Source organism: Aspergillus piperis (assembly GCF_003184755.1).
Source record: "Aspergillus piperis CBS 112811 unplaced genomic scaffold BO85scaffold_27, whole genome shotgun sequence".
NCBI classification, from domain to species: Eukaryota; Fungi; Ascomycota; class Eurotiomycetes; order Eurotiales; family Aspergillaceae; genus Aspergillus; species Aspergillus piperis.
Window position 1 is genome coordinate 271,877 of NW_020291617.1, and position 18,630 is coordinate 290,506.

The following is an 18,630-nucleotide window of genomic DNA, read 5'->3' on the forward strand; positions in this document are numbered from 1 at the left end:
GCTTGGCTGGCTATCTAGATTGATTCAGATCGAAATTTGGGCAATTGAGGAAGGAACTTAGTGGTTTTTAGATGGATCGAATTGGATTGGATTGGATTGAAGCCCAGAATCAAATGAGATGTGTTACTAGTATATGATTCATCTGGATTTTCGAATAGTGATCATTTTAGTACAACTAGGTAAGTAGTACTAGGATATGTACGGTGCTTTATGATAAGAGGTATTATTAGGTACGACGTAGTAGTATCACTTCTGCTTAGTATTATATCTGTGTTGGAGCCAAGTCTGGAGTGGAATTCGTAAGCGTAAGTAATTTTACTAGTGGTGAGAGGTTCCATATGGGATAAGTACTATCTTTTAGTGAGTAATTGAGGGTATTAAGGTACAATATGTAAGTATATGCTGGAATAACGAGCAAAGAGGGAGGGGGTAGTATCACACAAGAAGCAAAGATGAAAGATCAAAGATGGGAAAAATCAAACTAGGTACAAGCAAGTATATAATGTGACGATCAAGTATTGTATTCGGGTCGAAGTTGTATACGCGAAAAAGGATGTTACCACCTATTGTATATTTGTTAATTAAGATCCTATAAAGCAGAGTGGAGGACTCACGAGAATGATTCCGTATGCAGATAGACTTCCTCCACAATGCTACCCTTCTTCAGAACTTGGCCCTGCGCTTCTGCAGCTGCGTTTCTCACGTCGCGGATCATGGACCCCGGGCCGCAGGTAAAGACGGCGATGCGTCTTGACGTGTTGGATGTGGTGCTGGCTGCGATAATCCCTGATATGTCTGGTCGGTTCCCCATCTGGACAACCGTATCTGCAATGTCCACCTGCGATGAGACTGAGTCGACGGAATCACCGGGTTGTCTCTTTTCCACTGAGTCTGGGATCAGGGGCGATCCCGAAGCTGGTGTGGGCAAGAGGGGGTCCTTCGTGGTGACGTGAATGGAGAGGGAGATATTGTCGCTTGAGACGTTGTAGGCTGCAAGCTTGGCTTTGATTTGCTCCCGGTACCAGTCTGCGAGGGCGGCGGTGCGGGTTGCAAAATGTACTTGGATTGTTGCGGTGGGCTGCTGCTGTTGCTGCTGATGAGTCCGCAGTGCTTCCTCGAGAATGGCCAGGGAAAAGCCACCGCCAGTTCCTCCAGTAATTAGGACATAAGTGTCAAACCGGGCGAAATCGACGGAATGGGAAATCCCGCCATATGGGCCTTCGAGGAGCACTGTCTCAGATGAGTTCGGCTTTTCGAGGGCAGTGTTGCCCAGACTGGCTGTTAGTCCGCGGCGCGGCTTGACGTAGAAGATGATTTCAGGGGCTTTGCCGGTTTTCTCGAAGTCCTGGTGGAGGGAGCAGATGGTGAAGGGGTGGGCGCTGAGACAGTGGATGCCTTGCTGGAGGCTGAGGAATCGGACGAAAACGTGTTGGCCTGGGCGCCAGGCCATGATTGTTGGAATGCGGATCCGGACGAGGCCGCAGGGGAGGTGTTCGATTGTGGCTGTGTGGCGGCCATGCATGAAGTAGGTGCGAATGTTGGATATCCATAAGCTGAGGATGTAGATTGCTCCTGCGGAGATGAAGTAGTCCCTGATATGGTGAGCGGGATCCATGGTGTGGTGGTCTAGGGGAGCCTACCATGAAGACAAGCGGAAGTCACAGTGCAAGAAGAAAAATACGATGAATACCAGAGCGGCAAGAAAATGAGTGGCTTTGAAGAATTCATAGAATCGGTTCCTGTAGGGGTCAGTTTGAGTTGATCATTTAGTTTGAATTGGGCTGACCTGATGGCTGGCAACGACATGAATGTCAGATATGCCTGCGGAATTAGAGCGGCAACCCCAGTCCAGTATGTAACCTCCGTCTTCCACTGGTCGACCATATCGCCTTGATCGATGTGGTAAATAATGAAAGGAAAGGTGTGGACGAGCGCCAGGACAAACATAGCATAACTTGTCCAGTGATGAAACACCTGGGCAAGGTCAGTTTTTTATCTTGCCATATTCATTATAGACATACTTGAAGCTTTTCGTGAGGCACGCCGGTCAAAGTTGAGATAAAATTAGCCTTTGCGCTCAATGCTCTACTTGAGGTCAGTTATCGGTTATATTGCCGTCGGTTGGAGAGTGGCCTACAAGACAAATGGTAGCAGAGCCAGGGCCATCCATCCACTTCTCGTCGCAATTGGCGGGCTACCTCCATAGGAGACCGTTTCTGTATTGGGCCAGTAGTAAGGCTGCGGTCCCAGTGTCATGGCTTGGTATAGTCAGTCAAGGGCTCTAGTGCTTAAGTATTGAAGTACCAACCCAAGAAGAATACTACTCCAGCCGACACCAGGAGAATGACCCCCAACGACGACGTGCTAGAGCGCAGCACGGGTAGCTTGAAGCATCGGTAGGCAAGATATCTTCCCACTGTCGTTGATCGTTGCCATATTGTAGTCCTCTTGAAGGACTGCGGACCATACTTGGAAATCAGATGCAGGAGGGAGAAAACGCCGACAGTCGCACATAGAAAGTATATGGTATTCAAAGCATAGACGTGGTCGGATTGATACCTGTTAATGAAGACACGATTAACATGGAGTCAATTATATGGGAGCATTGAGGCGTACCAGTATCTCCAATGTGCGTCACGATAGGCACACTGCTCTGGGGTCAAGGTGCAGTGATCAGCCCGGGAAGAATGTAGCATAACCGGCTGGTCCAGCCATGGCAGCCCCATGTTGAGGAAAGGTTAGTGAGCAGAGACACCAGTCTGCAGAACTGGATATGATGACGCTTTCTGTATGCACTTCTTACATCCACAACGTGGTTCAGGAACAAGGTCACCAGAATGATCCATGTAAGGGCCATGTGTCTCAAGTGTTGAGTTTTGTATGATCGAGCAGGGGGCCCTAGATACAGGGCGATGCAACAGCATGATTCAGCTGCTTCGCGTGCCTTGACAACCATTATCCACGGTACGGAACACCAGATCCTTTCCCCAGCGTCGTAGCAGCAGCTTCACCTGGCAACATGATGCTTTCCTGTAACAGCGGGTTGCTCATTGGCTGAGGATTGCTCACAATTGAGCACATTTCTCCGGTTAGCGTGGAATGCATACGCATGCGGGCCGTGTTTGGGGTCAATCTGCTCGGTGTGCTTAGCATGCATGACCTTTCAATCTGACTAACGGAATGAATGGGAAATTACGATGTACTTTTTTGCTGATTCCATCATCTCGTAGCTCATCTATGTATAGGCTGGCTGGTGAGCAAGTTTGCGCAGGATATGGAGCAGTCTGCAAGTAAATGGATGCTTGACGCATCTAGATAGTTTCTAACCCTATGCGGAAGGGAGAGGGCATAACAGTGGAGAAGCAGAATTAGTAATAATAAATTAACTTTGGAATAACCATAGAATGAGGAGCTGAGATATCATCATCGAGGAAGTACATTAAGAAGAAGAGAGTAATTTGATTGAAACGATGAGATGCAACCTTATCGTTTGCATCCCTCATTCGGTCTAGCGTGGGTCCGTGACCACCACTGCGGTTTCTACTGCTGCAGCAACAACTGCATCTTCTGCTGCTGCATCCACAGCCTCTACTGTTGCGGTGGCTGCTTTGCCCATCTGGTTTGAATCCACCCCATTGCTGCTTCCCCACAGCAAATGATCTTTCAGCGCTTGATATCCTCCGCGGAGACTATCCGCTGCTATCCCCTTGGCCCGCAATACACTACTGGCTACCCGCGCGGTATCCCCATGGTAGCAGAGCATTAGCACCTGATGGCCACTCAACTTGCCAAGCACATCTGCATTGCTGAATAACGCTTCCAACTCCAGCCACTGTGCCTCCAGTACGTCTGCGTCGCTGAATGGCTTGGCTGTATGAGAGTCGAGACTGTGCAGGGGAATGTTTACCGATCCCGGGAGGTGCCAAGTGCCAAAGTCTCCCGCGGTCCTCAAATCCAACACGCAGCGCAGAGGCCGGAGCACCATAGCGCTCAAGGGGTGGGTTGAAAAGCATTGGGGTATTTCGTAATAGTCGGTGAACAGAACCACAGGACTTCTTTCCCAGCTCTCATCATAGCGGTAGAGATCAACGCCAACGAGGTTCTACAAGAACAACAGTCAGCATACCCGGGCTCCTCAATTCGATATACGTAGCTCGCCGACCTACCTGATTACGAATTGGAGGAAACCTCTCGGGCCCTAGCTTCTCGAAATAGTCGCCAACATATTGATAGGGCAGATCGAAGCATAAGAAGACACAGTGGATCGAACCATCTGGTCCCGCTAGTTGTCGCAAGGTGCCAGCCATCTTGCGTTTCTCCAGCATTTGATAAAGTCCCTTCAAACTCAAACCGGATGACGGCCCACAGACGACCCCTTCGCGACACAAGTCCAAGGATAACGAGAACGCGTCATATGAACTGACTTCTTCGTGCACATCCAGCGCTTCCCTCCAGGGAAACTCCTGTACCTGCATCAGGGCAAATGTCCGTGGTCCTGGAACCCGGTCCCCGGGCGCAGTGCACACTCCAAGCCGAAGCACAGATGGCTTGATTTCTTTGAAGTAGGTCCCTAATCCTGTCATCGTCCCCGAGGTCCCCATCCCGGCACAGAGTACGTTGATCTCTGGTAATTGCTTGAATATCTGAGGGCCAGTCCAGCGGATGTGCGCACGCCAATTGTCGTCATTGTCATACTGGTTGGGGTTAACAATCTCCTCAGACCCCATGGCCATCGCCCGAGCAGTCTGGATGCCCCCGCGTTCATCTAACGGGTCAGGTTGAGATGGGCCACCGAACAGGGTGACGTCCAGCCCGAAGAACTGCATCATCCGTAACTTAGTCTCGGTGGATTTGTTACTCAGGAAAGCCCTGGTGTCGCTAATACCATGCATCAATCGAGCGAGCATAGACATCGAGATGACTGTGGAACCTGAGCTGAATTCCACGATAGTCTTGGTCTTGCCAGGCACCACGGTTTTCTCGAGCAGGTTCATCGCTTGTTCCGTCAGTGCCAGGGCCAGGCACAAGGGAACTCTTGAGGGCCAACATACCTGGTATGGCTTTCACGTTGTTTGCCGGGTGCATTGTCATCATTTTGGCATAGATCCGTACCCCATCTTGGTGGAACGGGTTCAATCGATCGGGCAGCTCCACCAGAGGTAACGGAGGCTGGCAATCCGGATCAAAGTACTTCTTGAGCGCATCCGGTCCAAAGTACACATTGTGCTCGTTAATGTTGGCCATTATGTCAGATTATCAGTATTCACGGGAGTATTGACCGCAATATTGAGCCAACAATCACCCAGGGACGGGAGCATCAAATTATACGGCCCTGCTACAGAAACATGCAGCCACCCTCCCACGCACGACATGCTCTCTTTCCGGCGTGATCTTCGCATTCGGCGCATCGCTAGCGTCCCACTGAGCTTGGTTTGATGCACATCTTCAGGCCGCTTCAGGAAGGTCCGTGTCTCACGTTGAGCACTTATTCATAGGAGAGGGTTGGATTGGACTCCTATTCGTCGAAGACTGGCGCAAATGTGCTCAGATTGACGTTCTACGTATGCCTCTTGTTCAAGTAATTGAAGTTACTCTGAAAACAGCTCCGGACTCAAGGTCGCTGAAGTCGACTACGCTATACTGGGTTCTTACGCTCCGCGGCCTATCCTCTGTGACGGAACCCAACATTCCAAGGTTGTCATATGTAATAGCACCATGTTTAGGAAGAGGGGCACGTACCTCAAAATATCCGTAAGTCATAACGGCATAGTAGCTGCAACCTTATACGAAAGCACGAGGGCATTTGCGTTGATTTAGTCGATCCTTTCCCTTTTAGCCCTAACCGGCGTGGAGGTGGCCCTGACACGCAAGGAGCCGTCCGCTCCATGTACCTCTTTGCACCGCAACATTGTCGCTGCCGAGTTGGCCCTCCTTGAGTCAGTTTTACTTCATGGTCTTAGTTTGTTTTATTACGAATCCTCGCTTGCAAGCCCATAGCACCTTACAGCGATAACTAGGCTTAATCTTGTCAACTGACCCTCACTACTCCTGGATAGGCTCGCGTCCTCATCTCAGGACATTGACCTCAGCGAGAGATAAAATGCCTGCGACTTCAATTGAGGATGAAGTCAAGCATGATAATCCATCGACTGTCTCTCGAGATGTTACCACCGAGTCTAGCGGAGAAGAGAGCAGGCCAGCGGCACCACCGTCCTTCTTTAACGAGCAGACGAACTATGTGCCATTGAGCACGATCATCACGGTATCTTCCCTCACATGGACGGTCAACTATTAACAACCTATCTAACTTGACGCAGATATTCCTAGCATGCTCGACAGTTGACCTAGTAGCGGTCATGGACCAGACCACTCTAGCCGGGAGTCTATCCATAATCGGCAATACATTGGACGCCAGCAATAAAACCTCGTGGATATCAGGAGGATATTTCCTGTACGTCCAGCCCAGAAGCAAGACATGACTCTAGTTCACTAACTCCATGGAAAAGAACATCAACCTGCTTCCAACTTCTATACGGGCGACTCTCTGACATCTGGTCCCGAAAATACGTCCTATACGTAGGCCTCGCCATCATGTTCTTCGGTTCTCTAGCATCATCTCTCTCACAGACCGCCACGCAACTTATCGTCTTCCGCGCCTTCACCGGCATAGGCGGCGGCGGAATCACGTCCATCGCACAAATGATAGTCAGCGACGTCGTACCACTCCGCGAGCGAGGTAAATATCAAGGCATTCTCGGCGCCGTAATAGCAATCGCCAACGGCATCGGCCCTGTCATTGGGGGTGCTCTATCCCCGATCTCCCACAACTCGTGGAGATGGATCTTCCGGCTTATGCTGCCGCTCACGGCTATTTCAATTCTGGCAGTGATGTTCTTCATGCCTTTGCGGAAAGTCACCGGTGATTGGAAAGCGAAGCTGAAAGCCGTCGATTTTTTTGGCGTGTTTCTAGCACTCGGAGGCACGGCGGTACTTATGCTCGGATTGACCTGGGGCGGTGGCGAGTATGTCTGGAAATCGGCACACGTTCTAGCGACGCTCGTCGTAGGGTTTGCTGTGTGTGTGGTGTTTGTCCTATGGGAATGGAAGGGGCATCCGTATCCGCTGATACCTATGCATATATTCAAATCGCGCATCGTCAATGGAGCCTGTCTGACGATGTTCATCAATGGGTGGAATATCATAGTCATGCTGTATTACATCCCGACCTTCTATCAGCTTGTGTTCAATTACTCGACTACCAAGGCTGGTGCAATGGTTTTGCCCATCACATTGTTGCAAAGTACGTTGCCTCGCCCTATCTACCACCCCCTCTACTTTCCTATCCTATGCTCACACTAAACCCAAACTGCACCAGCCCTAAGCAGCACCCTCTCCGGCCTAGTCGTCCACTGGGTGGGCCGATATCGCGAATCCATCCTCATCGGCTGGATGATCTGGGCCATCGGACTAGGCCTGATGTCAACCCTAAACGAGACATCCAATCTGGGGAAACAGATAGGCTACGGCCTATTGACAGGTATAGGTTCAGGAAACACATTACAGCCGTGAGCCCCTCTACCCCTCATACATACCCCATAACAACCCACTTACAACCTGACCCACTGCAGTGCCCTAATCGCCGTCCAAGCCGGCGTCGCCAGACGAGACATGGCTATCGTAACCTCATTCCGAAAGTAAAATCCCCATCCATCCCCAACCCCATCCATCTAAACCCCCTCTATAACCCCACCACTAACACCTCCACCCCTTCAATAAAACAGCTTCATCCGCAACCTAGGCGGCACCCTCGGCCTCGCCGTATCCGGCACAATCATGTACGTATACATTCACCCACCTAGCCCCTATTCATCCACCAGAAGCACCACTAACAAAGGCGTAGAAACAACCTCCTCTCCACCACCATCAACACACTCCACCTAACCACATCCCAAAAACAATCCTTCCTTGCTAGCCCGTCCAATTACTTGTCCAAACTCCCCGAAGACGAAGCAGCAAAGGTTCGTGCGCTGCTTATCCCCGCGTACAAAAGGGGCTTCAGGATCGTTTTCACGGTGAATGCGGCGCTCGCGGCATTGGCGTTTTTCTTGGCCGTCGGGTTGATGCCACAGGTGGGGTTGGAGAGGGCGGATGATGAGCGGTTGAAGGAGGCGGGGAGGAGAGGTGAGCAGAGGGGAGATGGGGAGGATTAGTAGTTTTTTTTTTCTTTATGCGGGTAAGATAGAAGGGTATAGATGTAATTGGTGACACGGGGGGTGCGTGGTAGGCTAATTCTCGTGCTGCTGGTTTTAGTAAAGAAGTACCAAATCAAATAGACAAAAGTGAAGTGAAAAGTCATTCTTGAGAAGCCATTCATTTTGAGAAGTAGTAGTAGTAGTGTAACACCCGGAAAAGTTGAAAGCAGGTCGTTGATCATGTTCATCATCAAGCCAGTCCAATCCAATCAATCTAACTAGCTATGCTGCAGCAACATCAATTTAACCAATTAATCAATCAATCAATCGTTCAATCTGCTGTATGATTCTTTTAGGCCAGCCGAATCAACAATGCCCGAAACACCCCGAGACGCCTTAACACAGAAGGGAGTAAAAAAAAGAAGAGGGGGGCTAAAATTCATCAATCACTAGGACTCGTTCCACAACCCAGTCTACCAACGTCTGTCCCTCTATTCGCCATCGGCCATCCCGCCACACCTCATCCAGCCAGTAACTCATGCCCTTGCCGTGATGATGAAGGATCAACCCACCATTGCCGCGACTTTTACCCTCCGCTTTTGAGAAATCATTGTTCACGCGAAGAGTCCCGATGCCCACGCCGGTCGTGCCTTGACGAGCGTGCCATTCACGTTCGGCTTTCTCGCCGGCACGACGTGCCACGGCTTCTTCGTCTTCGTCTTGGTAGAGCTCGCATTTGTTGCATTCTGTGCAGGGCGAGCCGGGATCGATGCGAAAGTGCTCGCAGAAGTGCTTGTAGCCTTCCATTTCTTCGAATTCGTCGTCGTTGCCGGCTTCTTGTTCATCGTTTATGGCGTCCAGTCCGGCCGCGGGATCGACATTCTCGACGAGGTTGGCACGACGGCGTGGTCGAAGTCGTCCTAGTCGGTTTGCGGACTTGATCGGAGAACCAAGAGCCTTGCGGCAGAGGTAGCACATGGAATAGCCGCAGACGCAGGTCAGTTTGTTGCAGCCGGAGGACTTGACGAATGAGAGGCCGCAGCGCGGACAGGTGCGCTTGACAGCTGCAGTGCGAGCGGCCTCGACGGTGGCCCGGAGGTCGAGGAGAAGCGGTTCATGGCACACGTGAGGGTCACGCCATGGTTTCTGGCAGGTGATGCAGCTGACGCGTCGGCATGCGGGGTGCGCACAGGTGAATTTCTTGGGTCGGGTTTTGAGACAGAGGTTGAGGAGAGCGTTCTGAAAGATGATGAACACAGCAGAAGAGTTGACAAAATAAAGAATCGCTAGAGGAATGATAAGTAAGGGTATCAAGTCGAGTAAGAAGATAGTAATCAGAAGCGTAGAGAGGAACCCGTCGCGACGAAAGCGCCAAACAAGGCCTTGGGCAGACGGGTGGTAAACCGGATCAACTTCAGCGTATGAGCAAAACGGACACCGAATGAGCTTCAGCTGGGACTTGAGCAGAACCTCGGAGGACAGGCGCGTCTCGAACTTCGTAAAGGTCTCAGGTCCGGCCTTGTCAAGCAGGATAGCCTGCTTGACGATCGCTGGGTCCAAGATCCCGGGGCAGCTGTCGTGATCGAACGGCGCCAAACATTTCAATGTTGACTTTTCCACATCGACCGACTTACCCCAGCCTTGACCGAACAGAGCCTCGTGGATGGTTCGCCGGATGCAGCCATAGCAAATAATGTGCGTATTGTCCGAGCATGTTGAGATTTGCTCAAAAGTCACGTCGTCCAAACAGCACTCGCACTCATAAACAGCCTCAGCCTCCTTGGCTTCTGTCTCATTCAGCTCCTCCGCCAACTTTTGGTCTCTTTCTAGTCTCTCTTCCCGTCGGGTACGAAGCAGGGGTGCCAGCAAGGCTCGATACAGCTCCCGGTCCAACTCCGGGCACTCGGTCTTTTTCAGCCGCGGGATCATGTCACCATCCGGCTGACGCTGCCACACGATGAGTGGATGCTCGTTCTTATCTTTACCGCGCTTGAACGAAGGGAGAATGCTGTTGAAGGTCGCACGCCAGGTTCTCCGGGAAAGATCTTGCAGAGTTGGACGGGCTCGCAGATAAGAGAAATTCACTTCTGCCAGCACTGCCTCCACCGTACTCTTGCTGAGACCATTAAACTCCTTCGTGAGAGCCGCCTTCACGGCAGCTTTATATTCGTTTGTCCGGAATAGCTCATCAGGTGGGACCGCATGCTCATGTCCGGTATGTTGTTGTTGTAGATCATCTTTGCCATCTTCTTCCGTTCCCCCAGTCCCAGCTGGCACGTTCCATCGCCCGGCTACCCACGCCTCTTTGTGACGTAGCAACTGCTCGACGCAGACATGGAGACGGCTCTGCCCATCGAATCGGACCAGGAGCTCTCGGAAAACTTCGATGCGAATGTCGGGAAAGATTCGAGCGAGGGTCTGCAGAGCCTGGTTTAGCTCCTCCTGTTCTCGTTTCTGTTCCTCGGAGGAGGTATTCGAGGCGGCGAGGGAGCGAGATCGGGAGGTGATGCCGAAAGGATTATTGCGGAGAGCCTCGCTGATGGTTGTAGAGTTGCTGCTGTCGCTGGCACGAAGCGCGGAGGAGGTGGTGGATCTAGAAAAGCTAGGGACAGATAGGGAGAGCACCATCGTTGCACTGACGGAGGGGCGCAAGACCGAGCTTGCTACATGATCGTCGGAGGGTAGACGGGAAGGCGTCTGGCCAGAAGGAAGGGTATCTGGCGAGCGAAGTTAATTCCAGCTTAGTGTCAGGAAGCCAGAGGGATGGAAGAAGACGGCGTGGGATGGGGCGTGGGGGGGAGGGAAAGATGATGGGGTGATCTGTTGGATGGGAAGATGGGAAGATGATGGGAAGCGGAATGATGGAATGAATCAATCGGGAGGAGTTGACTTCCGTGACTTTTACTCCAAATGATCCAATCACGGGACTGGTTCAATGCTCCACCCAACCACTTCTCCGAATATACTTCAGCTAATAATGTACAACTATGTATGTATTGATAGCACAATGATGAGGCTATGCTGCATGCTAATTACCCGCGCCTGATCTGACAGCTTGAGTCTGATTTCTGCCTGGTAAGATAAATGCTGGCCCAGCAAAGCATACTTTTTAAACAGGCTTGACTAGGGGACTCTACAAGATACGTACTAATTGGCGTGTACTATTCATGTGGATGACATATTCCTGGAATACTCATGTTCGAAGTGGATTGAGATCACCCTTTTCATTCAAATGGATGCCTGGCATAAACACCTACTGGTGCCTGATCCAGCCTACCTTCTCATAGCCCATAGAATCAAAGTAATACAACCCACCGCAACAGCTTCCAACTACTCCAGTCACCCCATCATTCACAATGACACATGAGAACGAGAGCGTGCGACTAACACCATCAATAATCCCCGATCTTCCCAATTATGATGTTAAAGAATCATCATTCTTCAAAAGATGGGAACAATTACCTACTCCGGAAGAAGTGCAAGCACAAGCCAAAGCCCAGCATCTCGCTGGAATAAATATCTGTGATCGACTCCGTCAGCTCGAACAGGACCCGGAGGATACATTCGTCGGTACAGACATCGATTTCATCTATCCTGTGGGATACTAACCGTTCTTCATCATAGGCAACATCGCACAAAAACCCATCTACGACAGAAACTTCAGCATCAATCACCTACATGAAGCAGGCCCATTCCCCACCGTCCGCCAATTCCACGACTGGTTCAGATTCCTTCCCCGACGACGACGACGGATGTCGGATCCATACTCTGTGCCCATAGAACCATATCGCTATGGTCTTCCAGACCACTGTGCCATCAAATTCACGCATGGCGATCTCCATCGCAGTAACATCCTCATCACATCCTCTCCTCCATACCGTGTAATGGCAATCATCGACTGGGAGCAATCCGGCTGGCTACCTGCATACTGGGAAGTGCGCAAAGCGCAAATGTCAGCTTGGAATGGTGATGAATGGGCATCGGACTATCTTCCCACGATTCTGGATGGATTTGAATATACCGTGGATTCATGGTGGTGGTATATAGCCGCTTTGGGACCTTGACTATTCTGTTTCACTTGTGATGCATATACATTAGTATATCCAGGTAAGTTAAAACCAATAAATAGATAGACTAGTTAGCTATATTTATCACCAATAAGCGACTAAGTAGATTATGATACCCTCACTCCGATGCTGCTTGGGGTCCATTTAGGGTTTCTGGGGCTGCTTGTGGCAACACATATCAGTGACATGAATCCGACAATGCTTAACAGTTGACCTAGGTGAGGATGCATGTAGATCGCTTGTTCTTGACATCTACTACGCTGTGTACATGTATCATACGGGCTACTCGATGTATATTATTGGTTTCAAACAGAAAATGAATTCATGACATTATATGTACATACAGTCTGATAAATCACACCACTCCCCTGTTTTACAACTTGGCCTTGGCACCCTCCAACAGCTCGGCTCCAGCCCCCGTGATGGCAGGCTTGCCGGTGTCTACCACCGTGGTCTGGAAGATGACCACATTGCCCTCCTTCCACATCTCCGTGCGGAGGGTCTGACCGGGCAGCACCACACCAGAGAAGCGGACCTTAAGGTTCTTGAAGGCACCGTATGTGCTGAACACATGCTTGCCAGAGACACCCAGCGAGCAGAGACCGTGCAGGATAGGGGTCTTGAAGCCACCGACCTTGCTGAACTCGGGGTCGATGTGCAGAGGGTTGCGGTCACCGTTGAGGCGGTAGAGAGCGGCCTGGTCTTCCGAGGTCTTCTCCTCGACAACCGCATCGGGCTTGCGCTGAGGAGCCTTGTAGGGCGCCACGGCGGCCTTGGGGCGGGGGGCAGTGGGCTTGGGCGATCCGCCGAAGCCGCCACTGCCACGGATGAAGACGGTCGACTCGTTGTAGAAGAGATCCTCGCCGGTCTTCGCGTCCTTGGTGGTGTACCCGGAGACGACGAGGGCGGCGTTGCCCTTGTCCACGACATCGATGAGCTTGGGGTAGGTCAAGGTCTTGGCGGCGGTGGGAATGGGGAACTTGCGGACCTCCATGTACTGCTCGCCATGCAGCAACATCATGGGGGAGAAGTTGGCGACAATATCATCCATGTTCCAGGGGTTGGCGGTGTTGAACCAAGGGATCACACCGTATGTGGGCAGAGCCTGGAAGTGCTCGTTGTTCTCGTATACCAAGGGAAGATCGGTGCGCTTAGCGCCGACACTGAGGTTGTAGAGGATGACATCCCGGTCCTCGTAGTCGAAGGAGGTTCCGTCAGTGGTGGCCTGCTTGGCCTTTTCGATGGCCTGCAGGATGTTGTTGCCACCCTCCGAGTCACCACCGCTGCGGTTGCTCATGTTGGCCATGATCTTCTCGGAACCGGCCTGGCCATCCTCAGGGTGGTCCGCACGGCCATCGTCGAAGTTGGTGATCTTCTGCCAGTGCTTGAGCACTTCCTCAGGGGTAAGCTTAACGTCGACGGGGAATCCGTGACCGCCGGTACGCTGCCAGCGAGTGCGGCCGAACCAGCCGCTGCCACACTCGTACAGACCCTTGGTGCTGGGCTCAGGCACAATGTCCGAGCACAGAAGAGCCACCAGGGGAGCAACGTAGTCAGGCTTGAACGCCTGAACCATCTCCTCGGGCATGATGGTACGGGTCATGTTGGTACCAGCATTGGGGGCAATGGTGTTGACCTTGATGTTGTATTTAGCACCCTCAAGAGCAAGAGTGCGGGAGAAACCAAGGATTCCGAGTTTCTAAAGACAATTAGTGGAAAGGCATTAAGAAAATCAGTATTGGCAGGAACATACCGCGGCGGCATAGTTGGCCTGTCCAAAGTTTCCGTAGATACCGCTGGTGCTGGCCGTGTTGACAATGCGACCATACTTCTGCTTAAGCATGTAGGGCCAGGCAGCCTTGGTCACCTTGTAGGTGCCGCGCAGGTGGACATTGAGGACAGGGTTCCACAGGTCGTCGTTCATGTTGGTGAAAGCCTTGTCACGCAAGATACCAGCGTTGTTGATCAGGATATCAATCCGGCCAAAGGTATCAATGGCGGTCTTGACGACATTTTCGCCATCTTCGCAAGATGCCTTGTTGCCAACAGCCTGGCCGCCCATCTTCTTGATCTCCTGGACAACGGGCTCGGGGTCGACGAGATCGTTCACAACGACGGCAGCGCCATATTTGGCAAAGAGCAGACAGTAGGCACGACCAAGTCTATTGAGGACGTTAGAATCGATAGATAGCCATCATTTATCTGCAGTAATACATACCCGTTGCCACCACCAGTGACCAGAGCAACCTTGCCCTTGAAGTTGGGCTCCTCACCCGCTTGGGCGCTGGGCAACTTCAAGCCATCTTCCAAGAGACCCATAAAGTCAGCAGGTCCGGTGGGGTAGTCCGGCTTGGAGAAGTCGTTGACATCGTTCCATTTCCGAGCAATAGCACCGGGCGTCAAAGAAGCATCGGTCTTCAGAAGAGCACCCTTGGCACGTTCCCAGCGCAGCTTAGCGACGTGTCCACCACCGACTTCGTAGATTCCACCAGTCTCAGTGGTGTTGGATGAGTGGACCAAAGCAGCCACCAATGGGACAACCCAGTCGGGCTTGAGGTTCTCCAGGACCTCGGGGGGCATGACGGTGGCCGTCATACGGCTAGCAGCTGTTTCACATTAGCCACTGCATCTCCAGGGGACCCGAATCAACATACCAATTGGCGCGATGACGTTCGCAATGATGTTGTACTTGGCACCTTCCTTCGCCAGCGTCTCGGTGAAGCCGACCTGTCCGAGTTTGGCAGCTTATATAGTCAGCTAAACAGCTTCTAACCTCCGAGCATACCCAAGCTTACCAGAGTAGTTTGCCTGGCCGAAGCTACCGAACAGACCAGCCGAAGAAGCAGTGTTGATGATGCGGCCATACTTTTGTTTCCGGAAGTGAGGCCATGCGGCTCTTGCGCACTGTAGACAAAAGCCCCGCGTCAGCAACCACTTGAAGGCAGAGGCGAACGCATCCTGCCTACCTTGTATGCGCCATATGTGTGCACTCTGTAGATAAGGTCCCAGTCCTGATCTTTCATGTTCTTGAAACTGATATCCCGGAGGATACCGGCGTTGTTGAGAAGGACATCGATGCGGCCAAAGTTCTTGATGGCGGTTTCAATGATGGCTTCGCCGTTCTCGACACTGTCGTAGTTTGCTACTGCCTTGCCGCCAGCAGCTCTGATTTCATCGACAACCACATCGGCAGCCTAGAAGAGACACCGGGGGTCAGCGGGAAAAGAGTCTGTGTAAGAATAGACACAACCTACCTTGGCCGACTTGCCCTCACCAGAATGAGAGCCACCCAGGTCGTTGACAACGACGTTTGCACCTCTTGAAGCAAAGAAGAGGGCATATGCCTTACCCAGGCCACCACCAGCACCGGTGACAACCACGGTTTGGTTGTCGAAGCGCAGCTCAGACATGTTGAATAATCAATGTGAGGAGGAGAGGAGGGGAGGTGGAGAGATGGGGAGATTAGAGGGAGAGGACAGAAATGCGAAATGAGGAGAAGAGACGGGGTATTATATGAAAGTTAGTTGAAGAGAGAGGAGAAGCTTAGGGGGACTTGGTCTGGGGGAGGGAAGAGATGAAGAATCCGGGGGAAGAGGACGGTCGCAATGCTCGGCAAGCTGGACCAGGGAACCTCGGCATCTTTTGCAGGTGAAGCTCGGAGGTTTGGTCGTTTGGCGCTAAACCGATCGGGGGGTGGCAGATGATGCTGCCTTCACATGCCGATGTCCACTTCCACGATAATCATTCTACGGCATGATTAGTATACACACTAACTCTCAAAAGACAGAATTATTGAAGCAAGGTATTCCTCCCATGGTTATTCATTCTACAAAATTGGGGTCTTCTTCCTAAACTTTCCTCAACTTCCACCCGGTTGCCAAGATACTCCGAAGCTATTATCCCGGTTATGTTGACTGACACCTTTCTTTGTCTACGGACTATCACCATGATATGATATTCTTCATACGATCCAATTAGACTTATTCAGTCTAAAAAAGAACTCACTATAAGAGAAAGACCTAGATCGACAACTCTGATCATGTCTGCCACCACCAACATCATCATCAACTTCCTGCTGACTCAGACATGTGATTCTCAGCCAACGTCATGCCCACGTGCTGCTATTCCCTTTATCCTCTTCACATTCATCTCGAAGTTTAATAACATTCCATACCTGCCAGATGCTATTCATGAGGCATACCGCAACTTCCCATGGACTACAAGTGGTGCAGTATGCCCATAGAGATGATGCCGGCCAATCCTTCAGGCAATACATTTGTCCTCCGCAGAATCACCCGCTCGGATCACCTCCGAAGCTTAGTCTACCTTAGCAGTATATCATATCACTGTAGCCACCAGAATATACTACCTACACATAAAACAAATCTATTACTACTATCTCATTCTCCCATAAAAGCACCAAATAAGATACAATTTCCCACAATGCCCGAAATAATCGACGATAAATCCCAACACTGCATCCCCTTCCTCCTTGAACGACTCCAAGCCCACCAAGCCCGCCATCCCACCAACACCCCGCCTTTCTTCCTCGGTCTAAATGGCGTGCAGGGGGCCGGTAAAACAGTCCTGGTATGACCCCCTTCCTCCTAATAATAATTCCGCTCTATTACTCTCTATGAAAACAATCAGTTCACTAACGATTAATCAAATGGGGGCAAAAAGGTCTCAACCCTCCAATCCACCCTCCGCTCCCCACCCTACTCCCTCAACGTGGTAACCCTCTCCCTCGACGACCTATACCTCACACACTCGCAACAAGAGCACCTCGCCGCCTCGCACCCCTCAAACCCGCTCCTCCAGCATCGCGGACAACCCGGCACCCATGACCTGACTCTAGCGAAGGAAGTGTTCTCGGCGTTGCGCGCGGGCCAGCGCACCGCCGTCCCGGCGTACGATAAGTCGGCGTTTTCCGGACAGGGCGATCGCGTGCCTCCGTCGCAGTGGGAGGTGGTGAATAAGGAGGGTGAAGAGAAGGTGAAAGTGGTGATTTTTGAGGGGTGGTGTGTTGGGTTTCGCGCGTGGGATGAGGAGGTGCTTAGGGGGAAGTGGGGGGATGCGGTTCGATTGAAGGAAGCCGCTGCTGCTGGCCAGGGTGAGTATAAGGGGAGATTGGGACATGTGGAGTTTGAGGATGTCAAGACGGTTAATGAGGCGTTGAGGGGGTATGATGTGATTACTGAGTAAGTTTCGTCTGTCTCTGTTGAGAAGGATGGCGGCTAATAATGGTGATGATTGCAGTCAGTTGGATGCGCTGATTCATATGTGAGTGGCTTATGCCAGCTTCTAAAAGAGTTTATCTCGAGATGCTAATTGATAATGCAGCGATGCGCAAGACCTCCATTTCGTCTATGACTGGCGACAGGAGCAAGAGAGGACCCTTCGCGCTGCTAAGGGGACTGGTATGACGGAGGAACAAGTCACCAAGTTTGTTGATGGCTGTGAGTATCACTTGTGGGCTAAACAGTATTATCCAGATGGGGAAATTCTGACCGAAGATACAGACTATCCCTCCTATGAACTCTTCACTGAAACTCTCCGGGAGGGTACATTCAAGCCTGTGCCTCATGCTACTACGGCATCTGCTCCGCCAACAGGCTGGGAGGGGAGACAGCTTCGATTGGTTGTGGATAAGAATAGGAGAGTGCAGGAGGTTATCAACATCTAGGTGCTGATTGTTTATTTTCGCGTCCTTGAAGTCTAAATCGCAAGGGTTTAGATGTACATATATTGACACAGATAGATCATCTACTACTATCCATACTAGTGAGCGTTACCTATTCACGAAAATTAGAAACAGACTTGAACCAAGCCAATACTTACATAGTCTTTGGAAGAAAAGAAAGGATACTACGCTAATTGTATACATTATACTAGAACGCCATGTTACTGTTCTCCGTACTAGGGAAGCAATATATACCACCACAATCCTCCTTCATACTACAGATCCAAAACTCGTACCACCCCCCCACCGACTAAAAGAACTACAAGAATATAGAATCGAAGATAATAAGCAATTCAATCAAATATCCAACTCCAACTCGACAACATCCTACAATATTGTCCCTCACTGACTGGCGACAATTTTCTGCCACCCTACCCAAAGGCGGTAAAGAAGTATACAGAATTCAGACTCACTTTTCCGGGGCTGTACAAAACACATATCCGTTGATAGCCGCATATATCCGCACTTTTCTCTGCGAGGTCGAAAGGATTCTGCCGGTTTTAGCGGTCAACGAGGCGGTCGGCAGTGGCAGTTATTTGCTTCCCAGCTCCCACAAAGGCAAGCAGCGGTTGCAAGTAGAAGTTTGAGGCGGCGTGCGACATTTATGGTTGAGGGCGGGATGGATCCT

The 18,630-nt window shown here is 51.1% G+C and overlaps 7 protein-coding genes across 7 annotated transcripts; 3 read left to right on the forward strand and 4 right to left on the reverse strand.

Annotated features, from left to right (window-relative positions):
* Positions 1 to 312: 312 nt before the first annotated feature.
* BO85DRAFT_407026 (ferric reductase family protein) lies at positions 313 to 2,344 on the reverse strand. The gene is made up of 7 exons (XM_025657349.1): positions 2,309 to 2,344; positions 2,138 to 2,258; positions 2,022 to 2,085; positions 1,787 to 1,974; positions 1,641 to 1,739; positions 615 to 1,592; positions 313 to 563 (listed from the first exon to the last, which is right to left on the reverse strand). Exons 2-7 carry the CDS (start codon positions 2,254 to 2,256, stop codon positions 557 to 559), a joined length of 1,455 nt encoding a protein of 484 aa, XP_025510884.1. The 5' UTR covers positions 2,257 to 2,258; positions 2,309 to 2,344; the 3' UTR covers positions 313 to 556.
* A 1,164-nt stretch (positions 2,345 to 3,508) lies between these two features.
* On the reverse strand, positions 3,509 to 5,244 carry BO85DRAFT_463482 (putative cysteine synthase B; the record flags this gene model as incomplete). The annotated part of the gene is made up of 3 exons (XM_025661931.1): positions 3,509 to 4,102; positions 4,167 to 4,996; positions 5,052 to 5,244. The coding sequence occupies 3 exons, from the start codon at positions 5,242 to 5,244 to the stop codon at positions 3,509 to 3,511; spliced, it is 1,617 nt and encodes a 538-aa protein (XP_025510885.1).
* Positions 5,245 to 6,100: 856 nt separating this feature from the next.
* BO85DRAFT_382638 (putative MFS drug transporter) lies at positions 6,101 to 8,210 on the forward strand (the record flags this gene model as incomplete). The annotated part of the gene is made up of 7 exons (XM_025656476.1): positions 6,101 to 6,262; positions 6,318 to 6,451; positions 6,507 to 7,300; positions 7,376 to 7,565; positions 7,629 to 7,694; positions 7,782 to 7,835; positions 7,901 to 8,210. 7 exons carry the CDS (start codon positions 6,101 to 6,103, stop codon positions 8,208 to 8,210), a joined length of 1,710 nt encoding a protein of 569 aa, XP_025510886.1.
* Positions 8,211 to 8,340: 130 nt separating this feature from the next.
* On the reverse strand, positions 8,341 to 11,041 carry BO85DRAFT_453627 (E3 ubiquitin-protein ligase). The gene has a single exon (XM_025661095.1). It carries the CDS (start codon positions 10,818 to 10,820, stop codon positions 8,625 to 8,627), a length of 2,196 nt encoding a protein of 731 aa, XP_025510887.1. The 5' UTR covers positions 10,821 to 11,041; the 3' UTR covers positions 8,341 to 8,624.
* Positions 11,042 to 11,119: 78 nt separating this feature from the next.
* BO85DRAFT_407033 (uncharacterized protein) lies at positions 11,120 to 12,358 on the forward strand. The gene is made up of 4 exons (XM_025657351.1): positions 11,120 to 11,181; positions 11,247 to 11,267; positions 11,320 to 11,762; positions 11,817 to 12,358. The coding sequence occupies exons 3-4, from the start codon at positions 11,549 to 11,551 to the stop codon at positions 12,254 to 12,256; spliced, it is 654 nt and encodes a 217-aa protein (XP_025510888.1). The 5' UTR covers positions 11,120 to 11,181; positions 11,247 to 11,267; positions 11,320 to 11,548; the 3' UTR covers positions 12,257 to 12,358.
* A 202-nt stretch (positions 12,359 to 12,560) lies between these two features.
* Positions 12,561 to 15,859, reverse strand: mfp (putative peroxisomal multifunctional beta-oxidation protein (MFP)). Its single transcript, XM_025663063.1, has 7 exons — positions 15,514 to 15,859; positions 15,226 to 15,453; positions 15,055 to 15,163; positions 14,914 to 15,003; positions 14,478 to 14,865; positions 14,013 to 14,421; positions 12,561 to 13,958 (listed from the first exon to the last, which is right to left on the reverse strand). The coding sequence occupies exons 1-7, from the start codon at positions 15,667 to 15,669 to the stop codon at positions 12,633 to 12,635; spliced, it is 2,706 nt and encodes a 901-aa protein (XP_025510889.1). The 5' UTR covers positions 15,670 to 15,859; the 3' UTR covers positions 12,561 to 12,632.
* A 768-nt stretch (positions 15,860 to 16,627) lies between these two features.
* On the forward strand, positions 16,628 to 18,078 carry BO85DRAFT_453631 (TDA10 family protein). Its single transcript, XM_025661096.1, has 5 exons — positions 16,628 to 16,849; positions 16,943 to 17,460; positions 17,519 to 17,542; positions 17,603 to 17,718; positions 17,782 to 18,078. The coding sequence occupies exons 1-5, from the start codon at positions 16,703 to 16,705 to the stop codon at positions 17,943 to 17,945; spliced, it is 969 nt and encodes a 322-aa protein (XP_025510890.1). The 5' UTR covers positions 16,628 to 16,702; the 3' UTR covers positions 17,946 to 18,078.
* Positions 18,079 to 18,630: the final 552 nt, after the last annotated feature.

Coding starts and splice junctions, on each gene's coding strand:
- BO85DRAFT_407026 (XM_025657349.1), bottom strand. CDS start 2,256: ATGACACTGGGACCGCAGCCTTACTACTGGCCCAATACAGAAACGGTC. Junction 2,086..2,137: donor GCTCTGCTACCATTTGTCTT/GTAGGCCACTCT, acceptor GACCTCAAGTAG/AGCATTGAGCGCAAAGGCTA. Junction 1,975..2,021: donor TGCCTCACGAAAAGCTTCAA/GTATGTCTATAA, acceptor GACCTTGCCCAG/GTGTTTCATCACTGGACAAG.
- BO85DRAFT_453627 (XM_025661095.1), bottom strand. CDS start 10,820: ATGGTGCTCTCCCTATCTGTCCCTAGCTTTTCTAGATCCACCACCTCC.
- BO85DRAFT_407033 (XM_025657351.1), top strand. CDS start 11,549: ATGACACATGAGAACGAGAGCGTGCGACTAACACCATCAATAATCCCC. Junction 11,763..11,816: donor CCCGGAGGATACATTCGTCG/GTACAGACATCG, acceptor TCTTCATCATAG/GCAACATCGCACAAAAACCC.
- mfp (XM_025663063.1), bottom strand. CDS start 15,669: ATGTCTGAGCTGCGCTTCGACAACCAAACCGTGGTTGTCACCGGTGCT. Junction 15,454..15,513: donor GTGAGGGCAAGTCGGCCAAG/GTAGGTTGTGTC, acceptor TGTCTCTTCTAG/GCTGCCGATGTGGTTGTCGA. Junction 13,959..14,012: donor AGGCCAACTATGCCGCCGCG/GTATGTTCCTGC, acceptor AATTGTCTTTAG/AAACTCGGAATCCTTGGTTT.
- BO85DRAFT_453631 (XM_025661096.1), top strand. CDS start 16,703: ATGCCCGAAATAATCGACGATAAATCCCAACACTGCATCCCCTTCCTC. Junction 17,461..17,518: donor GGGTATGATGTGATTACTGA/GTAAGTTTCGTC, acceptor TGATGATTGCAG/TCAGTTGGATGCGCTGATTC. Junction 17,719..17,781: donor CACCAAGTTTGTTGATGGCT/GTGAGTATCACT, acceptor CCGAAGATACAG/ACTATCCCTCCTATGAACTC.